At 33.1% G+C, this 20,237-nt stretch overlaps 2 protein-coding genes across 2 annotated transcripts; one reads left to right on the top strand and one right to left on the bottom strand.

Moving 5' to 3' along the window:
• Positions 1 to 217: 217 nt before the first annotated feature.
• LOC140054263 (inactive hydroxysteroid dehydrogenase-like protein 1) lies at positions 218 to 5,674 on the bottom strand. Its single transcript, XM_072099184.1, has 7 exons — positions 5,443 to 5,674; positions 4,554 to 4,676; positions 3,740 to 3,850; positions 3,331 to 3,431; positions 2,398 to 2,514; positions 1,571 to 1,798; positions 218 to 1,208 (listed from the first exon to the last, which is right to left on the bottom strand). The coding sequence occupies exons 1-7, from the start codon at positions 5,654 to 5,656 to the stop codon at positions 1,101 to 1,103; spliced, it is 1,002 nt and encodes a 333-aa protein (XP_071955285.1). The 5' UTR covers positions 5,657 to 5,674; the 3' UTR covers positions 218 to 1,100.
• A 1,824-nt stretch (positions 5,675 to 7,498) lies between these two features.
• LOC140055671 (zinc transporter ZIP12-like) lies at positions 7,499 to 20,212 on the top strand. Its single transcript, XM_072101037.1, has 13 exons — positions 7,499 to 7,724; positions 10,904 to 11,167; positions 12,673 to 12,883; positions 13,112 to 13,188; positions 13,905 to 14,009; positions 14,347 to 14,521; positions 15,266 to 15,435; positions 15,796 to 15,960; positions 16,330 to 16,419; positions 16,931 to 16,985; positions 17,296 to 17,448; positions 17,631 to 17,818; positions 18,047 to 20,212. The coding sequence occupies exons 1-13, from the start codon at positions 7,701 to 7,703 to the stop codon at positions 18,182 to 18,184; spliced, it is 1,815 nt and encodes a 604-aa protein (XP_071957138.1). The 5' UTR covers positions 7,499 to 7,700; the 3' UTR covers positions 18,185 to 20,212.
• The last annotated feature ends 25 nt before the right edge of the window (positions 20,213 to 20,237 follow it).

Genomic DNA, 20,237 nt, shown 5'->3' with positions numbered 1-20,237 from the left:
CTGTACCAAAAGTTTTTCAAAGGATACAGTAATTGAATCGTTACAACTTTTAAGAATTCTCTTTTGATGTGAAGTTGCAGATTTTGTGTCGTAAGGATTAGGGAAATGTAAAGAAAATAAATTATTAAAAGATAATAGAAAAGGACAAATAAATTTTGAAAAAAAATCATGAATATGATACATTAATAGTAGAATACATTTAATGTATACCTAAAAAACTTAATAGACAAACATAATTCTTTTAAAATACTACTGCAAAAACAAAATATCATTGAATAAATATCTGCCAAAAATGTAAACTACAGTAGCTTACAGGCTCCTGAGCAGTGTCAAGAGTAACAAACTGGCATTAAAATATGTTGAAAAAGGCTAAAAATGCCAGAGGCCTCCAGGATTGGAGGGCCATTTAGATTCCCTAAAACAGGAGTATAGCACTGTGTGCTACTATATAAATATAAATTAAGCCAAATGGCCATCTAGAACCTACGTTGACAATCTCGTTAACTACTAACGTTATGCAATGGTGAATGTGATATTTTACTGGACTACTACACTAATAATGTAGATGTGCAAGGCTTATATCGGACTCTTCACTGCAACAACTAAATTATTGTTAAAAATGCTCTTGTATGCGAAATTAAATTCTAGTAAAGTTAGGTTTGCAGTACATTATGTGCTTCCAAAAAGGTAATAAAGTATGGTTGAGAACATTTTGGTTTTCTTACGCTACAATCATTTTGATGCTATTTGATCTATTGCTGCATCTACCTGATTAGTGATTACATAAGCTCTTCTACAATAACACCAAGAAGCACTCAGAAACTGAGTGAAGTACTTGGCAGAATATTGCCATAGAGGGCACCATTTTGATATTTCAGCTCATGTTAAAAGAATGCAAATTTTTGAACCAATTTTCTTGAATTGAATGTTCCGCAAGTATATATCTATTTACACTGAAAAATAATAACAGAATGATAACTTAAAAACTGTAGGCGCTATCGTTCTAACAAAAAAAGCAAATACTACAATACAAAATAAAATAATTTTGCCAAGAAAAAAGCATTTTTGAGTGGTTCTTGAAGTTGTTGATTATTTTCAGATCATTTCTTCTTCTGTTGTCCAGCTTTAATCTTCCTCTTTATTGCACTGTTGACTATGTTGGTGCACCATAGCCAAACACTCTTTGGTAACATTTCTACAATGTAAAACTACAAGAAAAGAAATAATATTAAAATCAATTTGGTCCACCATCAAGTTGCAACTAACTTTGGGTTGACCTGAATTGGGGTTACAGTTTATAATGTTTTAGTGACCTTTATTCAAAGAAGTGCTTTTTATTCTATCTCCCAAACTAAAGTGGAATACAGAAAAAGACCTATTAAGGGGACACTTCGGGAAGTGTCTCTATAATAGGGATGTCCAATAAATAAAGGTTGGTCGTAGTGTAAAACATAATTTGCCGTCGTTCGTTTCTGAGTTAAGTGTCCCAGAATTGAGGTGTCCCAAAGGAGAGGTTCTACTGTGCTTAGGTAATAAAGATCATCGCAAGTTATTAAAATTAAAAGCTTACCTGTAGTTGATGAGGCCAATAACCTGTCGTTCTGCTAGTCACACCTAGTGTTTGCAAAGCACTTTTGGCATAAAGGCTGGCTGATGGTATAAAGTAGCCTGGACTCTGAACATCACCACCATATTGTGATGTCTTGGTGGCCACAAAGCATGGCATTAGGCTCTGCACCGTTATTCCTTTGTCTGCATACTCATACTGTAACGCTTGGGCCAAATAATCTAAATAAGTCTGGAAAGAGTACATGTCTGTAGTCAACCAAAACAATTTTCCCACAGTCGATACTGTATCTAAATTAAGTTTTATGGACAGCATCTGATGTGTCTTAGACCTAAACATGTGGGAATATCCTCATCAGAGAGAGAATATTATTAACAAGAATTAATCTTAAGTTTAAGCGTAATTGTTAAATTGTTTTTATGCTTATATACTTTATGTAATTTTTTTTTTTTGGCATGCGAGTCTCAATGAATGTTAGATCTTAGATTTTACAGTTTTTAAATGGGAATATAATTTTAAATATAACTTTTATATTAGATTGATGTATGTTTTTATGAATCTTCTTATAAACTGTCATTTTATTATTGTTGTGTATGATGTATTGTGAATGCTTTGTTTGTTTTACCATATTTCTGTCGAGGAAAACAATTTTCCATGTATATTTTTATATGTGGAACAAATAAAGATTTCATGTGATCTTTCGTCCAAATTTGTTGTTTTTTTAATTTTTTTTGTAAATGTTTGCTGATTTTGATTGAAATAAATGTTGAATTGAATTGTATTATAATATTGAATACAGCCTATACAATTTGTTGTTATGTTTAAGTTACCTTAGTAGCTGTATATACTGCTAGTTGCGGACTTGGCCTAATGGACGTTGCTGCTGATAAATTCACAATGGCTCCACTGCCTCGTTCCACCATTTGGGGCAATACAATACGACTCATCTGAAAAAATGAATTTACATTTCAAACTAGCAGTTTTCAGGTGTTCAGTCCTCATATTCTCTTCTATGTAGATGAGGCTATTTGTACGGTCAACCGGGTGGAAAATATAAGCTTAATTGGCTTTGTCGACCATGCATCAAATTCATTGTTACCTATTCCTACAGTCAACCGTGCGTCTAATGTCTTAATTTTTATCGAAGGTCAAGCATGTGCTTTTATTCTGTTAGCACAGAAAACTAGCCAGGGTCAACTATGCTGATAGAAAATAATGAATTACAGTTGACCATGCTATTGTCACAGTTGAACGTGTAGATAGTCACTTCCCTCCTATACAGAAGGGATATGGTCAGAGCTACCTCAACAGCTATGTGGGTTACACACACAGTTGGCCATGCTATATTGTCACAGCTAACTGTGTAGATAGACACTTCCCTCTTCTACAGAAGGGATATGGTCAGTGCTACCTTAACAGCTATGTGGGTTACACACACAGTTGGCCATGCTATATTGTCACAGTTAACTGTGTAGATAGACACTTTCTTCTTATACAGAAGGGATATGGATGTGGGTTACACACACAGTTGGCCATGCTGTTGTCACAGTTTACCGTGTAGATAGACACTTCCCTCTTAACAGAACGGATATGGTCTTTAACAGCTCTGTGGGCTCATAAATTGCATCAATAACCTACAACAAACTGAAATACTATCAATTACAGGTTAATACAGTTCAATCCATTGAAGTGGCAATAATGTTTTTCAGGCAGAATCACATTTCCAAATGAAACGGTTTTTTCTACCCGGTTTCCCAACTTACAACAGTTGCAGCAGTGACATTAACGTTAATCAATTGGAAAATTCGATCCATATTCATCTCATGCAGATTTTCAGGATAGTACATTACACCAACATTGTTCACTAGGGAAAAAACAAACAAGACAAACTATTTTTTTTGTCATAGTAATATTGCATGCTCATTTTTTTTTTCTAAATGCATGCATGCTCAGTTTTTTTTAAATGCATGTATGCCCTGGTTTTTTTTAATGCATGCATGCTGTGGGTTTTTTTAATGCATGCATGCTCTGGTTTTTTATAATGCATGTATGCTGTGGTTTTTTTTAACATGCATGCTGTGGTTTTTTTTAAATGTAACTTAGCACTAACAATAATTTGTCCAACCAATTCCCCTTTATTTGTAGGGGAATTTGTAGGAAGAACAATCTTACCTAAAATTCCTATTTCTTTGTCTTTTATTTCTTGTTCAATCATAGTATAAATGGCACGTCCCTGACTGAAATCAGCTGTCACTGTGAGCGTCTCAATTCCAAATTGCCTTTCTAAAAATAAAATTTATCGTTTTCTAATTTGCTCATGCAGCAACGGCACTTAGTATTAAATGTAGCATAGTTGGCATTTCGCAGCAGAAATCAACCAATGAACATGAATAAATGTTTGTTATGCTCTATTGATTTCATGTTGTTGAATATTTTTAAGTTTTTGCTGTGTAATGTATATGTATATCTGTGATCAAATTTTTAAATCAGTACTGTGATCTACTGAATTTGTTATCACATAAAAGATGGAAATAAATACTGTATATAGTTCTAGTTGATGATTTTAATTAAACCGTAAAGAAATAACTTATTTCTTCATGTATTTCTCTATGATCAAATTAGGGAATAAAAATTGTGATGTAGCACATAATCTACCATCTGAGAATTAATATTGTACTTGGTGCACCGATACATTGCAGCTCAAAACGAAGCCAAACTGGTAATTTAATAAAAGCACAACGTTTTACAGTACCCAGGCAATCTAACAACAGGATGCTGAGCTCTGGAGATCAAAGGGTCTATCTCTGGCTGCGACACAATCAGTTCAACACCCCTTGGTGCCACAACACGCGCCACAGAGAATATGTACATAGTACTACAGAATTGTTGGTATTTGTCGCAGCCAGACATAAGATCAAAGGACTGTTATGAGTTCCTATCTTGACAAGGTGAGCTCAGTGTTGTTAGATTGCATAAGTGGTCTTACCTAAATCTTCGGAACATTTAAGTAGTTTATCACTTGATCTGCTAATTAAAATAATATTCATCCCATAACTTGCAAGTTCCTGTGCATATGATTTCCCTATACCATCTGTACATCCTGTGACCACTATAAAGAATTAAAAACTTTGCAATTTATTAGTATTAAACTTAAATTAACCAAGTTTTGCAAATGGGAAATGAACGCAGTGGGTTGGTGATCAGGGTCAACTGTGCATTTAGTACAACCATGTTATTGATTAAGTTGCATTTTTACAGTTTTCTACTAGCACGGTTCACCTCGTCCCCTTGTAGAGAGACAATAGAATTAAGATGCAAGGCCCTAGATGCACCGATAGGAAGATTGTATCATAAACCTAGGTTGACTTCCATGCATGATTGACAAACTGAAAACAGCCTCATCAATAATAAGGCCTGCATATTTATAGGTGGATCTAACAAAGGGGGGGGGGGGGGGGATCGGTTGTGCACCATCAAAAACATACTTTCCCCTCCTCCCCTATTTCAACATTCTGGATTCACCTCCTCCCCTATTTCAACATTCTGGATTCACCTGATATAATATTTCACTATCTAATATCTCTACTACCACTAGCCTATCTATACCTGTCTGTAAATTAATTTATTAAATTGTATTGTAATAAAATAATACATAATATTCTGAAAAATGTTTCCAGAATTTCCAGCTCCGACGCTTTAGTATTTCTAGGCTACACTTGGCACCTTGGGCTATATTATAATATTACGGTAGGCTAATTCTAGAGGACCTAGGCCTAGTCCTTCCGGATATCCGTCCTTCCTATTATTTCTGCATGCCATTTAAGCGAAGAGAGAGCAGCGGACATGGCACTAGCCTAGCTGGATGGAGTACTCACGTGCCCACCGACCATACCGGCTTACAAGGTTAGGTCTTCCCCTTAATCTAGGTGCACCATACACATAGATTGCCCTGTAACATCCATGTATAATATTAAATGTCTTATGTGTGGTGTAAATTGCTCCTACAATTGCAAATGCTTCACTGAATGACGTAAATTGTCGGACAATTTCGTCAAACAACAAGTCAAATTTGTCTACGGCGACCGCCATCGTGATGATTTTGTTTACTTTTTGTGTGTCAAAGTTCAAATGCTGACCTGGATTTATTTAATTGGGTGGGGGAGGGGGGTCGGGGTAGATATTAACATAGATCTTAGTAGATGTTTTGGCAGCATTTGATACAGTAAATATTTTAAACATTTTTCAATTGATTCTTTTTATATTTAACAATTAATTATCTAGTGAATATTATTGTATACATTAAATTCTGTATAATAATTAATCATGTATATATTATTATTAAATTCCAAGTGATATGTTTTTATTTTGTGTAACTTTAGTATAGCTATTATGTGATATTAAAATTGTATAGTCCTATATGACAAATGTTTTTTTTTTCAGGAGGAAAATATATATATTTAATAAATAATTAATAAACATACACATTTTTATATATTTTTCCTTGACTGATTGCACTGATGTCTTTGAAAAACAGCAGAAAATGAATAGGATTCTGATATGGATTCAAGGTTCGTTACAAAGGTTGTAGAAAGGGCACTGGTGTCGATCTGAACCTAATTTAAACTTTAATTCCTTCTCTACATGATGCATGACAAAAGGTAATTATTATGTCTCAAATCATATTATTCATTCACATTAATTACCAAAGTTAATAACAAGAACATATGACCCAAATCATAGCATCGGACTGAACAATTCAAAATTATTTCACACTCCGCCACTCTGCGCATGCACCACCCTAGAGCTGTATACATAATAGAACAGTAAAAAACCTGTGATAAGTCTGATTTTGATAAAAGCATGATTGCAAGGGTTGTAAAGAGGACACTGATCACTCAACCTAATAATACACTTTGTGATGCATAACAACAGTTAAGTACATGTCTCAAATACTATTATTCAATCACATTAATTGTCAAAAGCTGGTAACAAAGAACATGTGACCGACAAACCACAGACAAATTCCTTCACTGCACACCACATAGGGATTACTTAGTTAAAATTAATTTTCATAAATCAACGGAACACGTATAGAGATGTATTATGAAGATTAATATTAATAATGACAATGGTGATGACGATGATAAATAATAATATCCTGGATTTATAATTAATCTGGCCTTATTTTGTTTGAAGGTTTCAATGTGACTGAATAATATGATTTGGCCTTATTTTTTAAAAATACACAAAATAGGGCCTACTAGTTACATATAAAAATACTGTACATTATATGATGTATGAAAATACATCTAGTTAAAACGGATGCATTGGAAGCATTATACAAAAGGCCTGATAGAGCACAGGTGCATTCTCATAAGTCTTATAGGCACTTATTTATTGTTGATAATGCTTATATTATTTTATTACGGGCAAAAATTATACGACAACTATAAACGTGGAATTGAAATCACGTCCTTTTTTAACAAAATGAACAAATCATGAGTTTATTCAGGACGGTAATGTAGTCCTATATTACTAATTCAATATCTATCCACGATTTGTGTGTGTAAGAGTGGCCATGATCCCGATCCAACGATTGATCTGGTTGGGCTGTCTGCATGTTTTGTCCCGCTAATTTTTTTTACAATAGGCCTATAATACTTCAAGGACAACTCTTGAGGGAGTTGTATAATTAGACAAACTCTTGCAGATTGTTCACATAACAACGTTGTTAATGATTGGCTGCTTACGTATTTGTGACGGTTGTATTAAGGATAACATTTCTGGAACGTTCGGCAATCTGCTTTTGTCTGCTTCTTATGCAAATACGAGATAAAATCTGCATGACTGAACCTTATCAGAGTGTGTTGCACACAGTACGAAACTGAACTTCAAAATGGCAACCAAACTTTTTTTTCGTCTCGTGTGCATTGCGCAGATACTATCAGTGATTCGATCTGAACATGAAATACACACAGAAGAAGACCATCACGACGCATTTGACTTGTCCAAAGATTATATTAAAGAATTAGAGTTACAAAATGAAGAGCACTCTGAAAATATCACGACAGCTGGTGTGTCTTTGTTAGTGGAAAATATTCTAAAACGTACGAATTGTTCAAAGCAAAATGGCATGACTGAAAGTTCTTGCAATGAGGTAAGAAAGAAAATAATTAGTATTATAATAATTAGTATTATTTGTAACTAACCGAAATAAAAGTAAAATGAATGATAATTTTACAGCTCTCTAAGTCTAATATATAAGTTTGAATATAATTTTAATATGTAGATTGTGTAATGACTGTTTAAAATTGCCACTTTGGCTCGTTGCTTTGGGATGTTGGGGCGATCAAACTACCTGCACATCCGGTCCAATAAAGCTGATGTCATTGTCGTTACCACTCTCTACCATTCATATTACGGGTTCTTTCCAGAACTTTAATACTTATTAATAAATTAATAGAAATAGCTTAATAGTAAATTTGTTTAAATCATTAAAATTATTTGTCTTGAATTAAATCTGAATAGAGGACTATCGTTAGTGTAATATGGAATAATCGTGTAAATTTAGTTATGACGTACTTAAAATTCAAACACGGAATTGAAGAACAACAAAGCAAACGTTGAATAGTATTAAATGTAGCTGTTTACAGACTTGGTGTTTCGATGGAGTGTTAGTAATTAGGTCTATAATTGCTTTGGTGTTTCATGCAAACAAAATTATTTGTACTATTTTACCAGTACCGTCAGGGAAGAGTGAAATTTCCCTGCTACTATTTATACCACAGACACAATGTTTGTGACTCAGACGCCCTGGTTATTGTGTTCGAACAATATAGATATTGTATTTCGTAGGCCGGGTTAAGTGGATGTGCCCTGAACACTGGATCTTTGTCATTTTCTTATTTCCCAAGATGTCTGATAATTTCTGTGTATATGTACGCTTTGTATTTTTATTATTAAAGTCTTCGCATTATGTTTCCATGGCGTGTTTTTTAAAAATTATTTGTTGATTTTCGAACACACGATCTTACATGTGTCTTCGTTTCAAAGTTATTCATTCAAAGTTAATTTGTTGTCAGTGCAGTTTCTTTTGTTAGATAACGATTCCATGGTCTTTCATATTTTGTAAAACAGGCTTTATTATTTTTAGGTATAAAAGAAGATCCGCTACAGTAAGCCCGGCCCTATGTCAATAGCTTTTATGTGTCATGAGCTAGAAGTCGTGACAGTAATCTGTCTATAATACTTAATACTCCTGTACTACGTATAGACTCAACGTTTAGTAGGTAACCTCACTAATGTATAGAGAAGCATGTTGTCCGTGATTTTTCATGTTGATTAGGCTACCTTGTCTACCAGCCATAAAGAAGGTCATGACAGTCTTCTTCTTCTTCTTCTCCTAATATTTTATTTTTAAATCTATCTAGCATAATTATCACTTACTTTTCTCTTCTTGTTTTACCATCATATCTTTCTTCTATCACAATTGTCAAAAGTCCTCCTTCTTTAATTCCATGTTCTATCCTTACTTTTGCTGTCATTTATTTCATTCCTAATAGGCCTAATTTCTTTTTTTTAACCATAATGTTTAACCATTCGAATGTAGGCTTACTGTACCATACGGTACATATTATTAAATATATTGTTTAAAACCAATGGCCAAGCAAACAAGAACATGAAATGCATATTTACATTTGCAACATACTTGTAAAAGGATTTCAAATTATGTTTTTTAAGTGTTCTGTCAGTAAACTATGCTGGTAGAATTGATTTAATTATTGAATTATGTAATTTTCTTTTTACAAAATCTCTTAAGAAAGCGTTTTATGTTAAAATTAATCTTTTTTTCTTTATTTTAGAAATCTAACGATTAAGTCACTAGTAAATGTCATTGTACAGGAAATAGCCATCCATTAAGAAATTAACATTTTATTTTGCTCATAATATGCTGCCCTACATAAATAAAGTCTCCCTGAGGAGAGATCAACTCTAAATAGTACTATTTGTTTTTGGAACACTGAAATAAAAAACACAATCCAATGCTTTATTTACGATTGAGTATGTGGTTGTTGCGGTATGCGTGACTGTACAAATAAACCTATAAGTTATAATAGAAGATTTTGTCTGCATTTTGCATTTTGAGATTATACATAATACAAAAAACAATTCATATTAAAATTTTCGTAAACAATAATATAGGCATTTTGTTGAACATTTCAATGTATTTTATTAATATATGTCTTTTTAATACATTTTATTTATAACTCGAAGCTGTTATTACTGATCATGAGAAAGACAAATATTGAGCGCTGTTTACAATGGCGCTCTGAGATTAAGATAATGCTGTGCAAATTTGTATTTCTTGTGTATTTTTAAAACATTTTTAGACTTCTGAACGCTAAGATGGAATTTTATGTTGTGCAATATTTAAATTCTTTTTATGTATTTTAACATATTTTAGATTGTTATAATGGTGTTTTAGATGATAATTTGTTGTTCTATTTGTAATTTCTTGTGTATACATTTAAACATGTTGTATTGATATTTGTCTACCACGAAGAAATGAATTTTCTTGTGTGGAATAATAAAGTTTAATTGAATTGAATTACTATAACTGTCTCGGGAAACAACGAATATTAAATAATATCAGTAACGAAATTAGATTTATATAATTTCAAAAGAGAAGTTTATATATTATTGAATACAAGAACAATGTAAATAGATGTTTATTTTAAAATTGTATAATGGTTATCACATTTAATTTAACTATTGTAGTTTTATCAATGATTTATTTTAATAACATCTTAAAATTGTGTGTTTTAGTCTTTTTTCACTATTATGAGAGGGGCGTTAAAGCTTGCTTGCTGCGGCGTCACTTTTCTTGCATCTATTTTTGTAATATGTTCATTAGGCCTATTAGTGGTATAATAATAATATGTTACTCTTTATTTTGCTCTATTTAAATATTATTAATATTACTATACTGTTATGGGCTATGGGATTTTAATGTCATCCTAATTCAAAACTTGTAGGCCTATATCTTATTTATTTTCTCCAAAATTAAACTTTCTATTAATGTTTGTATTTACTGCTTAGATCCCGTTGACTTGTTCAATATATCTTATTTATTTCTTCCAAAATTAAACGATTTCTATTATATTTGTATTTACTGCTTAGATCCCGTTGACTTGTTCAATATATCTTATTTATTTCCTCCAAAATTAAACGATTTCTATTATATTTGTATTTAGTGCTTAGATCCCGTTGACTTGTTCAATATATCTTGTTTATTTCCTCCCAAATTAAACAATTTGTATTAATGTTTGTATTTAGTGCTTAGATCCCGTTGACTTGTTCAATGTTGTTGGTGCAGATGTAGCCTACGGCTTGGACGAGGACGAGTATGAGAAGGTATCTCTTGTTATCTTGAGCATACTTTCAACGCATTATGCCGCTTGTCTGACAAGCAACACGTATGACCAACATTACGTAACACTCACTGGTGGCAACCAAAATGTGGACAAGCTTGCTGAGGATGATTTTGAGTCGATTGTGCAAGATGTATCACGAATTTATAACGCTGATATTTATTACAAGGTATTTTTATTTTTATTTTATTCAATCGAAACCAACAGCGATAATTACTGCCACTAACAGGTTTGATACAAACAAAGCCAGGACTGTTTAAAGCACCTTGATCGGTCCTAACATTGATCAAGGGCTTCTCTCTTCCAGTGCCCACCTTGACCAGAGGAAAGGCATAAGCCAATACGTCTGAAGCAGATACTAGATGCAGGGGCTACCATAGGAGTCAGCAATGCTGATTTCACTCTACTAAGCAACGCAAGTAGATTGTCAAATCATAGTAACATAACTCCCGCTTGTGTTAGACAAGTTACTTGCGTTTCGCGTAATACAACGTTGTTGCGTCATAGATCGGGACCTTTTTATTTTAACTTTATATTTATCACAATACCTACAACAACAGTATCAGTGTAGTGCTATAATTTATTTAGGTGTAGACTGGAGAATAAATAAAAACTGTTAAAACTTTTTTTTACTAACGTAAATTTTAATTTAGACCAGGGCTGCTGTGTCATACTCTCAGTAACCCCATAGATCGAGTTGGTCTGGAACTACAGATAGACTTTCCCTAAAGGTTGTAGTTACACTATCTTTTGCGCGTCGCGGCTTTAGCCAGCTATATTCCCAGAGCATTCAGAAGCAGTTACTACGCAAGGCGTTTAGATTTTGTCTAGCTCAAGTAGTATACATATGAAACGCCATGTGTGCCAAAATATTTATTTTATTTAAAACTAGTCTTTGACTAACTTAGTCCATGAACTAGTTCAGCGAACTATGATGTATTGAATACTGGAGTTCGTTTGGTAAAACCTAAATTGTAAAACCTCTGGTTGATTAGCGAAATACAAAACTATTATAGTAGGTTTAGGTTTTGCGTTTTGAGATCAATTTTTATGATCCATTGTTTGACTAGGTCAACTATTTTTGCAAGAATTGTTGTTTCGCCTTTTCAACTAAAGTTATCAATCCGTGAATATACCATAGTATTTAATTTATAAATAAAAATTTAGCAATTTGTATAGTATTCAGCTTCTTTTAGACAATTTTAAAAAATTAGAAAATGAATAATACATTATTTGACATGCTGTTTAAAAGCCAGAGCACATTTTACATTTCTAAAAAAAATTGTAATATATATAGAAAGAACACTTCTTCGGTTTTACAACAAATGGTTATAGTACACATTCAACCATTCTCTTGCACGCCATACGAATCATAAAATGGTCTTTTGGCTTTCGCTGTGAAATCCGTTCATTTTGGACAACTTTTTAATCGTCACACCATGAAATCAATGTTGCTGTATGTAGACCAACCTAATTCTAAAGATGTAGGAATTAGTTTCTTAATAGAAACAGATTGTTCATACAATGTCCATGGTGCGATAGATGTGTTATTTAAACAATTTATTGTGTGGTTTATTTTAATTTATTTCATTTAATTTCAAATTAGTGCATAACTTTAACCTGTTAATGTGATTGGTATAGTTTTCTTTAAAAATTTAAATTTGTTTTAATCAGTGTTTTACGGCTGAGGATGTGTTTGATGATTTAGTTGCAAACCACACGGTTGGCGCAAAAACCTCTAAAGTACAGGAACTATCAGCTCTTGTCATTTACAACCTCTTCAGGGGCTATTGTATTGGAGAACCGACGGCTGTTGATCCGGAATCATTCACTGACGAACTATTCGAAGAGTACGCAGATGATGATGATGTCATTACAGAAGAAGGTATATTATATTTAGCAAAGCTCTGTCTACACTATCAAACCAAAAAATGTGATGTGCTCATATATGCACATGACGTCATATCACTACCATATCTGAGCAATCACACTTTTTTGATCAAAGTATTTGATAGTGTAGATAGAGCTTAATGTACATTGAAATCAAAGATTTAACAAAGAAATTGTCAAACAAACGAAAGAATTTCAATATTTAAAATTATTTTATTACTAGGATTTGAATTAATGTTGGAAGCTCTTGAAATTGGTGAAATAACAGAAGACCATGGAGATGAAGGTGCTGGGGAAGATGTAAGCATAGTTAGGTTAAATTATAATCTAAATATATTCTAAATATTATGTAAACAACTTTTTAAAAATGCCCCAATGCCTTTCAATATTACTTGAATTGGTAATATTAATAATCTACATTACCACATACATGTAAATGGTATTCTTAAATTATGAATATTCATTTTGGTGTGACCAGGTCAAGTAAACCAAGTAGGTAATTAACCAATCATATATTTGCCAAGTACCACCTGGAATTGTTCACAGTCAATAACGCCCTGACCCTCGTACCTTACTCATTCTGTTAATAACCATGTTATCTACTAATCTCGTGTACAACATAGTTTGACTGGTCGTTTTATTTATATTTATCGGCATAGCAAACAAATGCCCACTGGTATCTACTTGATGAATTGCAACTAAATATCCATGGATTGTACCAACGATATCTGACGTTTGCAACATTATCCACCACGTTAAAATGTACAGATCTCACCATTTATAATTCTTTTATTGGACATAATGAAATATTTCCCTCTAAAATTAAATTGTTATTATTTTCATACAAATGTGTGAATAGAAAGTAATGTTTTAAAAATCACGATTTATACACTGAATAATTCTATTAAGTATGTACGTCTGGTGATTGCATCATTAACATTTTATAGATTTAAGTATTTTTAAATGCACAAATGTCTGTGTTCAACTTGAAACGAAACTATTAATTATTTTATTAGGATGGACATAATCACCGAAAGAGGAGAGAAACGGATGACGACGATCATGATCATGATGACGACGATCATGATCATGGCGATCATGACGAGGATGAACATCACTATGTAAGTGTAAAATGTATAAGTATCTTACGGCCGCCAACAACATAAGCTCGGTGGCGGTGAACACTGGGCTATCATGACGACCACCACCTGAGAACAACATTTTTCTTAAGTCATTATTTATCATCATTAATTACGTCAGAGTTGGCCAAACTAATCAAAACACATATATTTTTCATATTTGAATTTTTTTTTACAACCCACTAGGCCTACTATTAATAAGGTGCAAATTCTTGTCGTGCACTTGGTATTGTCAGCTGGGTGTTAAGGTTTAACTCACTGTGCATTTTCATTTAAATTAAATCTATCCGGATTTAACTGAGATTACCGTATATTGTAGTGTTACAGTGGAGAGAATTTGTTGGACATATTTGGGATTGATCACGAGACTGGACTACACAGAGACGATCTGCAACGAATATGCCCGGCGCTCCTACAACAAGTTTTGTCAAAGTCCTGTAAAGAAGTCCATGAAGAACACCCAACAGAAGAACCGGAGGAGGACAAAGGAAAAAGTACGATTTACTGTCGTTGAAATATGATTTGATTATTTATTTATTTATTAGAAATTCGATACAATAGCAATAGGCCTACAAATATATCAATATTAATAGAGAAAAAATAGGTACATAGAAAATGGAACAATAATGATTTGATTGTTGTTTGCATTCATCGAGAAGAGACAGTAAAGTCTGCGGTACACCATGATTCATATAAAAAAAAGTTGAGAACCTGTCGACGTTTCGGCCTTCTGCAATGTCTATGTGGTGTACCACAAAATGACCTTCATTGATTGTATTGTACAGGATATAACAAAGTACATAAATAAGTATATAAATTCTCTCACAAAATGTTCAACACCCTTCGACGAATATTTCATTTTAAATAATAATATTTCAAAACACTCCGTTTAATTAAGCTCTATTTATTGATGGTATAGTGGCTGATTAATTAATGGAATATGTATTTTTATAATCTTTTTTTCTCGTTTTTCGTGTTTCTATCGTTCCCTTTTTGTAAGTGTTGAGGGCTTTACGCATGTCATCTCGGCTGTTATAAGTCAAACAAAGTTTAAGAAAAACGAATATCTGACGTTTGTAACATTATCCACGTTAAAATTTACAGATATCATCATTTATAATTCTTTTATTGGACATAATTTTTAAAAAAAATATAATCCACTGCAAGACGCCTGAATTGATTAAGTTTTGTATAGATTGAAAAAAAAAAACGCCATATTATTTTTTGTATTATTTTAGTATGGGCTATTGCTATATCATCTGTGATCATTATCAGCTTAGCATCTTTAATCGGCGTCTTCATTTTCCCGTGCATTGGCAGAACTTCCTATGTATACGTTATCCAGTTTCTAATAGCACTTGCAATGGCGACACTTTCTGGTGATGCAATTTTACATCTTCTTCCACAAGTAAGTTGTTTTGTTTGATTATCTGAACTGAACCAAACGATATTATATTAACGAAATACAAGAGAGATTTCTAGTATACATTAATTAATTATGTTAATTAATATACGCGTCACCTCGTGCATACTGTGATCCAGTAAATTTAACTCTCAGAATTATCCTAAGCTCTGTTTTATGAAATGTGATAGTCTTTTTCAAATTGATGTCCACCACTCGGCGTTTCGATTTTTGTCTGTAAACTAGAATCTAAAATAGTATACGTATGAAACGCCATGTGTGCCAAATACTTTTGACCAAAATTTACTCGAAATGGACCTAGAGTAGATTACCCTCTACGCCGTTTTTTTTAATATGTTCATGTAGGCGTTTGGTTTGCACGCACATGGTGCAGACGCTCATGACGATCATGAAGATGAAGGTGACCACGGGCCTCTGAGTGAGGAGCTGGAGTACGTCTGGAAGGGACTTGTTACTATGGGGGCTATCTATGCATTCTTTATTTTTGAACGAATAATGGGAATGGTGGTGGTAAGTTGTATTTGTTAGTTATTCCACTGAATTTTCGAGCTAAAATAACTATTGTGATGCATTTGATGAACAGGCAAACTGCTTTAAAATGTCTTGACATTTTCGAGAAACAGAAAACAACACCTAAAGTATTTGTATTTATAAATTTGAAAAAGGGTACTATCTAACGAAAATACGAATGTACGAGGATGATGTGGCCTTTGACATGATTTCCAGTGAATTAGAACCCACCGTCTTTTAAGAATGTGTGCCACTGATTTAAAAGTGTTCAAATAAATTTGAGTTTACTCCCAATATATAAATGGCATAAAACCTATATTATAATATATTTCGTAACGTTTATACATTTAACATTTATCTTCTTCCAAGATGGAAAGACGAGAAAGTGCGCATCATCACCACCACCACGGAGAATTTCCCTTGAAGAATAGCAACAACGTCAGTAAAATAGGGCCTAAGGTTTGACATGTTATTTACTTTAGAGCGGTCTTCCTTATTCAATAATCTAGTAGTATATTCATTCGACGGATAATTCTGTCGCTGTCCCATTTGAGGGAGTGGCCGAGCGGTTAAGACATTGGAACCTGGGGTGGGACCGTAATATAGGCAATTGTTCGAGCCTCACTCGCTCCATGGTTCTGGTGGTAGAACACGTCTTCTGTAACCATAGGTCCACTGTACACAAAATGCAGTTAAATACTCCTAGTACATCTTTTCAGAAGAGAGGGCTAGTTCACACCGTCTTACTGATCATCCAGTATTCCTACGTTGTGCCCTCTGGTAGAACAGTCTTCGACGGAAGAGGTCACTCAGTATAACAAATATAAGAATATATTTCTTGTCACAAACATTAAATACTTATTATAGGCCTACACACGAGAGATGGATAGGCCTAAATTGATTTTGTCAGAGATACAGTTCTATTCTAGATCCGAACTTTAATTTGTTTTGTTTAAATATATTTTTACAGAATGAAGACGAGTTGCCGGTAATTTCTAACAAAGAACAAGACAGTTTATGCAAGAGTAAGTTTTCATCAATCACCATGAAGCTCTGTCTACACTATCAAACTAGTTTGACAAAAAATGTGATGTGCCCAAATATGGTAGTGATATGCTCAAATATGGTAGTGATATGCTCAAATATAGTAGTGATATGACATCATCGTGTCCATCGTATTGGCACATCACATAAAGTTCGAAAGTGTAGACAGAGCTTAAGTCAACAAAACGGTTCCTGTTTTCTTGTCATATTCTTGTTGTTATTACCTTTATAGTGTAAAGAGTTTTGTTTTGTTGTTGGTATTCCTAATATATTAAAATATTTTCTCTTTAGGAGTTTCCTCTGTAGCCGTTATGATTCTTATTGGCGACAGTGTTCATAACTTTGCTGATGGTTTAGCAATCGGTGCAGCATTTGCTCTGTCTATTGGCGCTGGTGTGTCGACAAGTGTCGCTGTTCTTTGTCACGAGTTACCTCATGAGTTTGGTAAGAAATTGAATTGAACTAGTATTACTCAAGTAGATCATCCGTTTATGCTTCAACGAAATGAAATGATTCCTTTAGATAATGCCAGGTCCGGTATTAACAATGTAACTATGGCTCTACTGTATTTATTTTCAACGGATTCAACATTTAACAAAAAGAACAACATTGTTTTCTGTTAATAGGCGACTTTGCTGTTCTGTTAAATTCCGGTTTGAAATTCAAAGAGGCTTTGATACTCAATTTCCTGAGTGCCTTGGCTGCGCTGGCCGGCGTGTGTGTTGGTTTACCGATTGGAGAGAACGCTGAAACTCGCCAGTGGATCTTTGCCGTGGTTGCAGGCATGTTTCTATACGTGGCGTTGGGTGACATGGTAAGTGCAGGCTATTCTTCTTCCTTCTATACGAACCAGAGCATATTAGGCCTAATTTATCTATTGGCAGTGAGACTTAAATATGAACAGATTGGCTCAAAATCGTTCACTTTACTATATAAGTAGCCTACAACTTATATTGACCATCTTCAATATCATGTGATTTTCCAATCACCATGAAGGGCTTAATGACTTATTTAACCATGAATTAATATTTTGTTATATTAGATGCCAGAACTGATGAATCCTGGTGTACAGTCGGGCAAGTGGTGGGTGTTCCTGTTACAAAACATTGGCTTTTTAGTTGGTACAGGCATTCTACTTGTTATTGCTCTTTATGAAGATGAGATAGCAATTGACATATAGGAGACTGCCGCAAAAAAAGTGCCGTGCCGCTGAGGCTGAGAGCAATGATTAACTAGTAGAAGCAGTTGATTTTGTAGGGAAAAATAGAATAAACTTAGATTAATATTACATAATTAATTAAAGATATTGTCCCACTAAAAAAATATTTTCACAATATATAAATAATGTCACATCACTTTGACCAAAAACTCGATCGAAAACAAATTATTTACTTGAAGAAAAAAATGGAATTTAAAGCAAAAAATACTTACATTGTCTGTCAAACAATAATTGTTTTTGGTTAAAATTAACCGTTTCTTTTGACATTTTATAACTAAAGTAATTGTTTTTGTTGGGTTTGTTTTCTATGGAAGTGAATAACTTCATTAAAACTGCAAATTGAGCTATTAAAAGTATGATTTTATCAATATGATGATTTTGGAGGACAATGCATCTTTAACAATGAAATACCAAAGTATATATAGTTAGAGACATATCAAGTTATTTATAGAATGAATAATTTGAAGTACTTAGATTAAAAACAAAACGTAATATATTCTTTATGGTGAATAACATTAATAATCTGAATGATATAATTACAACAGTGTGTTGTATTGGATTCAATCAGTGAATTTCACTCTTCTCTGATTCTATTTTGTTTCAATGTGGTGGGTAAAGAATGTCAACTTGAATTATACTGAATGAATTTGTTTAGCGACAAATTATGAAAGAATCCAATGGATGATAAACAAATAGCGAACCAAAGTTTCAATTTTAATTTCTTTTATTATAATAAGTGATAATTAGACAATATGTATTAGGCCATGTAAAAAAAGTTGTAAATTGTTTACCTGCGTACGCCGAATAGTAGGCCTATCGTGACGATTTTGTTTCTAAGATTCTGTTGTAGTAAATTGAATGAAATACGTCATCACCAAGGAACATCCGGGCATAAAATCATTACCTCATTTTGTACCTTCAATGGTCTACAATTTTAAAAGAAAGAAGGACGAGGACCAACAACTTTTTTTTACGTGGCATTATATGATAATCGTTTTAATGTATATAGGCCTAACTGCATTGATATTCTATTTTTGATAATTCTATTTTTGGTAATTAAAGAATGTAGTGTTAGTTAAATCTAACAATATTGTTAGGGAAAATCCAATTCTATTTGTAGTTTCTTGTATAATAATCATAATAGATAATCTGTATTTAAACATTTTAAACATGTTTATCGTATAATTATTTTATAATAAATAGAATAATTACAGCTTTATTAAGAGTTACAACACCTTGTCATAAACGAAATGGTTGAGGAAATATTTAACTAAATGTATTATTTAAAATAGGCCTATTCATAGAATAGAATTGTTTTTCTCAGCAGATTTACAGTACTTGTATATTTATCAGAGAAGAGTAAATCTAACCCTTCTCTGATATGTATTTAGGCCTAAAGGCCGGTTCCCATTAATCATCTACACGCAAAGCGAAACGTGCCAGCGTCAAATTGCCAAATTCAAGCAAATTCACGACTCATTAAACAATCGAAGTTGAAAATCGACTGATTTCTACACACGTCACATCCGACTTAATTACAGTTAAATGTTACACTTGGCGCGGCGCGCAGCGTCTCGCTTTGCGTGTTCAGTATGCACCGGCCTGTATAATGTACCAACATAAGTACGAGTCCGGTATACCAGACTCGTACTTGTGTTGAATTTGATGGTTTATGATGGAAACTATTTTTATTATGAAGACGCCGTTTCAGAATATTGTATAGAAACATATCTACTTTATTTATTTAAACAAAAACCTTGATTAGTCCTAGTATAAAAATACCTTGATCTACACTGTAGATAAAGATTCCAATATTATTTGAACAATTGTCTTCATTGTCATGAATACAAGAAATTGTTAAATGACCAATGATTGACAAAACATAGAAAGTTTTCATGTTTTGGTGAATTAGTTTAAAACGTATCGAATATTGATTAGTGTAAACTAGAATAATTAGGGCTAGATCTTTCAATCATAATCAAGCGTTAATTTTCATTAAATGTTTTTTGCTTCT

The sequence above is a fragment of the Antedon mediterranea genome, chromosome 7 (assembly GCF_964355755.1).
Source record: "Antedon mediterranea chromosome 7, ecAntMedi1.1, whole genome shotgun sequence".
Taxonomy (NCBI): Eukaryota; Metazoa; Echinodermata; class Crinoidea; order Comatulida; family Antedonidae; genus Antedon; species Antedon mediterranea.
Note: the sequence above shows the minus strand (reverse complement) of the source record. Positions and strands in the feature narration are given on the sequence as shown.

Bases quoted from the DNA above. Each gene is read 5' to 3' on its own strand.
- LOC140054263 (XM_072099184.1), bottom strand. From the start codon at position 5,656: ATGGCGGTCGCCGTAGACAAATTTGACTTGTTGTTTGACGAAATTGTC. The intron at 3,432-3,739 runs GTAAGATTGTTC...TTTTTTCCCTAG, and splicing joins CAAAGAAATAGGAATTTTAG to TGAACAATGTTGGTGTAATG. The intron at 1,209-1,570 runs GTAAGCTTTTAA...CTTTTCTTGTAG, and splicing joins ATTGGCCTCATCAACTACAG to TTTTACATTGTAGAAATGTT.
- LOC140055671 (XM_072101037.1), top strand. From the start codon at position 7,701: ATGACTGAAAGTTCTTGCAATGAG. The intron at 16,420-16,930 runs GTTTGACATGTT...ATATTTTTACAG, and splicing joins TCAGTAAAATAGGGCCTAAG to AATGAAGACGAGTTGCCGGT. The intron at 17,819-18,046 runs GTAAGTGCAGGC...TTGTTATATTAG, and splicing joins ACGTGGCGTTGGGTGACATG to ATGCCAGAACTGATGAATCC.